The 6067-nt window shown below is 41.0% G+C and overlaps 1 protein-coding gene across 1 annotated transcript; it reads right to left on the reverse strand.

Moving 5' to 3' along the window:
* Positions 1 to 1803: 1803 nt before the first annotated feature.
* LOC310824024 (general transcription factor II-I repeat domain-containing protein 2A-like) lies at positions 1804 to 2976 on the reverse strand (the record flags this gene model as incomplete). Its single annotated transcript, XM_083696923.1, has 1 exon — positions 1804 to 2976. One exon carries the CDS (start codon positions 2974 to 2976, stop codon positions 1804 to 1806), a length of 1173 nt encoding a protein of 390 aa, XP_083553049.1.
* Between the last annotated feature and the right edge of the window lie 3091 nt (positions 2977 to 6067).

Consider the following 6067-nt stretch of genomic DNA (forward strand, 5'->3'; position numbering starts at 1 on the left):
TGGGGAAGCATCTACTGTTCTTTCATCCAGTTAATGGGTTCCCTCCAGATATTTTACATGACTTTTTTGAGGGGGTCATTCCTGTGGAATTGTCTTTGTGTTTGAAAAATCTGATTGCAAAACGTTTGTTTACATTTGATTCACTAAACGACTGCATAACATCATTTCCCTACAGGTATACAGACAAAGTAAACAAACCACACAAAATTTCAAAAGCAAGCTTTGACAAAGGAAGTGTTGGAGGTAACGGACATGAAAATTGGACATTGTTGCGCTTGCTTCCTTTTATGATTGGATACAAGATACCAGAACACGAGCCTGCTTGGGAGATTTTAATGGACCTTAAGGAAATTGTTGAGATTGTCGTTTCACACACTCTCTCAGAGGAAGCATTGTGTTATTCGTCTTCCAAACTACGGGATCATCGCAAGTTACTCACTAGTACCTTTCCGCAGTTCAGACTTAGGCCAAAACATCACTTTATTGACCATTACCCGCATCTAATTCGCTGTTATGGGCCGTTGGTGGACTTGTGGACGATGAGATTTGAGGCTAAACATAGCTTTTTTAAAAAGGTGGTCCACGACACTAAAAATTGGAAAAATGTGCTGCTCACACTTTCTTCATAACACCAGCAAATGTTAGCCTACCATCTAGATAGGCGCAACCTTTTCAAGGCAAAGCTATATGTTGAAAAAGTGAAAGTGGTCAGGGTTTCAGAATTAAATACATCACTCAAGTGTGAAATTGAGAAGAAGTACCCACATCTTCACAGTGTGTCTCTGTCTAAAACTATTCACCTGCATGGCACACAGTATGCAGAGGGCATGATTTTATCTTCTGGGCAGTGCAGTACCTCCCAGAATTCCATAAGATTATTATCATTCTTGTCAATGCAGAGGAAGTGACATTCATTTGTAAAAGGCTCTCTTCATGGTACATTTCAGATCTTATGAACTTGTTGAACATCACTGTTCTGAAATTGTAGCCTTGGATCCAGATGCGCTGACGGATTACCACCCTCTAGAAGCATATAAAGTCGGTGGAAAATTGATGGTGACCACAAGGACATTCATCCTCAATTAAAGCAGCTGAAAATGGTATGTTGTCTTGTGCCTGCTGTTTGCACTAAAAGGGTCTAAGTATTGTTGGTCACATTAGCCCCTATATAGTGATGCAGAATCAGACTGTTTTCCCACTTTCTCTCTCTCTCTAGACCAGGGGTGGGCAAACTTTTTGACTCGTGGGCCACAATGGGTTCTAAATTTTGACAGAGGGGCCGGACCAGGAGCGGATTGAGTGTTTTGGTGACCCACCTCATAGGAGAAAAAAATATATCATGGGATATGTAGAAAACATGTGCTTTAATATCAATTGAAAATGAACGGACAAGAGTTACGGCTTGCCAATATGTGGAGCCAGCATGCAATAAAAACACTTAAAACACTTCAAATTTAAAAACACAAAAATAACATCCATCCATCCATTTCCAAACCGCTTATCCTATGAGGATCGCGGGGGGGGGGGGGTGGAGCCAATCCCAGCTGACATCATTGGGCGAGAGGCGGGGTACACCCCGGACAGGTCACAAAAATAACAGCACAGCAATAAAAGAGAATTACAATTAAAACACTGCAAATAAAATCATTCAATAAAAGCATGCATTATAAAATCCCCAATAAAAATATTCACCTTGTGACACATTCCTTAACAGAAATTATGTGTAACATGTAAGGTTTATTGAACAAATTATTTTTCAAATGCATTTTTTACATAACACAACAGAGAAACTTACTTTTAGTTTCAGTGGGAACAGTGTTGTTGGTCTCCCTTTTTAGCCAGCTCCAAGTCTGGAGTTAGTTTTGTTGTTGCGATTCTCAGGATGGACCTGAGGTGTTGGTCTGTTAACTTGGATCTGTGGCTGGTTTTGTTGATGTTCATGACGCTGAACGTCTGTTCACACACGTAGGTCGAGCCGAACAACGCCAGCATCTTCTGTGCCGTCCTCCGGAGGTTTGGAAACGCGGCTTCATTAAGTGAAGCATAAAAGTCATTCAGCTTAAGAGAGGTGAACTTCTCTTTTAAGACGGGGTCAGACTGCAGATCGATTAGTTCCAGCTGCAGCTCCTCTGGTGCTGTTTCAGGGTCTTGTGACAATGGACAGGCCACCAACTGAAGCGACTTGTCAATTTTCTCAAAATCAGAAAACCGACGGCAGAATTCTCCGAGCAGCGCATCCAGTGACTCGCTGTATTTCTTCACTTTTGCGCCGGCCTCTTTCAGCGTGGCTAGTGTGGGAAAATGAGTGAATGACTTATTTGAAATTTGCCTGGAGAATAAAGCCAGCTTGGATTTGAAGGCTTTCACGTTTGTGTACATGTCGTGCACAAACTGATCCTTCCCCTGTAGCTTCACGTTCAGCTCATTCATATTTGAAAATATGTCCACAGCAAACGCAAAGTCACAAAGCCAGTTCTTGTTGCTCAGCTCAGGAAACTCGTCGGCCTTCCCCAGTAGCTCCAGAAATGCACCGATCTCCTCTTTGAGCACTCGAAAAAGTTGAAAGACTTTGCCCAAACTTAACCAGCGGACACGGGAGTGATAAAGTAGGTCCTGGTGGTCCGCATCAGTATCCTCTAGGAACGTAATGAACTGACGGTGCTGAAGTCCCCTTGCTCGTATAAAGTTGACAAGTTTTACAACAGGATTCACAACATGATTCAGCTGTAATACTGACTTACATAGAGCTTCCTGGTGGATGATGCAGTGAAGGAAAATAACATCCTGGTCAGGATTTTCATCTTTCACTTTATTCTGGATTCTCCTCAGCAGGCCAACATTTTTCCCCGTTAAATTTGGAGATCCATCTGTGGTGACATTGATGAGCTTACTCCAAGGGATCTTCATATTTTCGATGACAGCAGACACCCGGTCGTACAAGTCCTCTCCCTGTGTCTTTCCTTTCAGAGACTCCATTGTCAAAAACTCCTCCGTTATTTCAAAGGTATCGTTAATCCCTCGGATAAAAATGAGGAGCTGAGCAGTGTCTTTTACATCGTTGCTTTCATCCAGTGCTAATGAATATAACGTGAACGACTCTGCCTTTTTATTTAAGTCGCTGGTTATAGCTTCATCTATCAGTTCCACACGGCGAGTCACTGTCCTGCGTGATAAGCTGAGTTTTTCAAATTTGTCTTTACTTTCAGGACACAAGACACCTGCTGTCTCCACCATACATTCTTTTAAAAACTCGCCCTCAGATAGAGGCTTGCTGGCTTTTGCTAATTTGAATGAAAGCATAAAACCTGCCTTGGTACTTGACTCATGAATGGCAGCTTGACGATGAAATTTTTTTTGTTGAGTCTGTAAATTAGCTGCCAACCTCTGCGCAGTAGCCTCCCGTTCTTTCGTTGACTGCTTGCTAGCATAGTTAGCGTGCTTTGTGGCAAAGTGCCGGCTGATATTATATTCTTTAAAAACCGCGACAGTCTCTTGGCATATCAGGCATACAGCAGTTGATCCGGTATTCGGCGAAAAAATATTTCGTTGTCCACTCTTTATTAAATACTCGACATTCTGTGTCCACTTTCCTTTTCTTAGCTCCGCTCATCTTTACAGAAAGGCTGAGGGGTGAAAGAGTAAAGCGCAAACGTGGAGTAATACGCCTCACCTCAACAAAGGTCACTGTATCTAGAGTGAGAATTGCAGGGGAAATAAAACATTAACAAGGTTTATTAATATAACTTCAAGTTCGGCGGGCCGGATTAAAAAGACAAACGGGCCGGATGTGGCCCGCGGGCCGTAGTTTGCCCATGCCTGCTCTAGACTCTATCTAGCAGATTAAGACAAGTCACTAAATGGCCCTCTCCGTTCCCCATTCCTAAGTTCTCATATGATGTTGAACTGAAATTGCGAAAGGGAAATGAGATCTATGAAAAGACAAAGAAGCCCCTTGATGTGACCAGAGATGTCAAAATGGAAGTTTTGGATAAAGTGGCACAAGCTATTTTTGACCTCAGAGGAGGCTATCCTGAAAAAGATCAAGTAGCATCAGTTGCCTCTGCGCTGGTTCTCAAGTATCCGTGCCTTAAGGAGTCAGATAGCATAACAGGCTGTGATGGATGGCTAATGAGTATCAGATATAAGATTGGTAACTTTAGGGCAAAACTGCGTGATGCAGGGTGCAATGAGGTAAATGTAAACAGAAAAAGAAAGCAAGGAGATGGGAATGACTGTCCATTCACACTGAAAAAGGCCAAACGTGGAGAGGTCAATCATGTCCCGGACAATCCGGAACACCATGATGATTCTACTCTTGAAGAGGAACAGCTTGCTCTGGTCGAAGAAATGAAGAAGAAGAAAAGGCACATGGGACTGATTCGGCACAAGATGGAAGTGACCTTTTCCCTTAGACGGAAAGAAATAGTAGAGATGCAGCCTACACTGTAAAAAGTCGTTCAGTGCTATTGTCCATATGACTTCATTTTAAAAACTATATTTATTCCAATTAATTAATTAATTTTTCTTTCTTTGTTTTTTGAGTTATCAATAAGTAAAAAGTGTGAATATTTTCGAAACTTAATATTTTCTATAATAAAATTAATTTCATTGGACTTCCCCATAAACTGATTTTCCAAAACTCATTTGAAAAGTATATATCAGACGTAAAAAGACACGACCCGCCCTGCAGCAACGGAAGAACAAGCCCAGGAAAATCCTTCACCCTCGTCTGTTCCAGGAGTTCATTCGAACAGGTTTTTCCACGGAGCCGGATAATTTATACTTCACGTACCTCATGTAAGTAACTCTTTGTATTGTTAAAAGTTAGATTTTACGTGTTTGTGTTGCGCATCTGCAAAAGCATCGCTCTGTTTCCTACAAACTTTTTGACCGCCAACTAAAAATTGACCTTGAAAATGTTTTGACCGCCAACTAAAATGGCACCGTGTCATGTAAGGAACAGGCTAATGCAAATAAACGAATAAACTTAGCCTACATTGCAGAGCCTCTTCAACTGTATTAACTCATGGTAAATAAATAAATGTTGCACTGCTGTGCATGAATGAACCCCATGCTTATCTGTTATTAGGATCATAGATGCTACCACGTGCTAGCGATTAGCTAACTAGCCAGCGATTAGCTAACTATGCTAACGTTAGCTATCTACAAGTAAGCTCTGTCTCCTGTAGATGACAGGCCTATTATACACAATGCTGGCTTACATTAGAACAATAACCGTGCTTGTCTAGTTTATTTAGCTTACATTGAGTTGACTGTGGCTTAATCCACCGACGTGGTGGAGCTCTGTCGTTATGGTTTGTGTACAAGGAGAGACCCTTTGCTTACGGAAGAGCCAGGAGAGAATTGTTCATGTAATTTTTAAAACATAATTACAGAGAGCCATTAATACGTGTATTGGTGTTGCATTAATCTGATCTCATCATGCAGGGTTTGGTTTTCAGCCAAGAGATGCTGCATAGAAGGCAGAGAGCCTCCGATTATTTATCTAACCATCACAATTAGTCCAAAGCTGTTTAATTTTGGTAAAGCATAGTTAAGGCAAATATCCGGCATAGTTCCTCGTTCACAAAAGTGTACGCTCACTATGTAGGCTACTCTATGCATAACTCATAACCCAAATTTCATATTTTTATTGCTCTGTAATCATTGGGTGCAGATGTCTAACCCCTGTCTCTTGATATATTCATATGAATTTTGTTGATGCATTTTAAAACCATTTGTTTAAGTGAGAAGATTTTGACTAATTTATTTGCATTAAAATCCCTCCTCCCAATATTGTAATTAGTTAACTGCCTGTTGTGCTGTATGATGATATCATCACAAAAAGTCAGTGGGGTTTTTACATGATGTTTCAGATTATTTTCTAAAATAAGTTCTGCGATGAACTAAAGTTAATCATTCTTGTCTTGTTCAGCAGGATAATCTTCACTTGTATTTTAAGTGTATTTTTTAAAGGGCTTTCTGGCTTGTATTCAAAAGGCTAGAGATAACTAACTCTTTTTTTCTCTCCCCATTGACAGATGGGATGGCCCTGTAAATTGTGCAG

This window comes from Argentina silus (assembly GCF_951799395.1).
Source record: "Argentina silus genome assembly, chromosome: Y".
NCBI classification, from domain to species: Eukaryota; Metazoa; Chordata; class Actinopteri; order Argentiniformes; family Argentinidae; genus Argentina; species Argentina silus.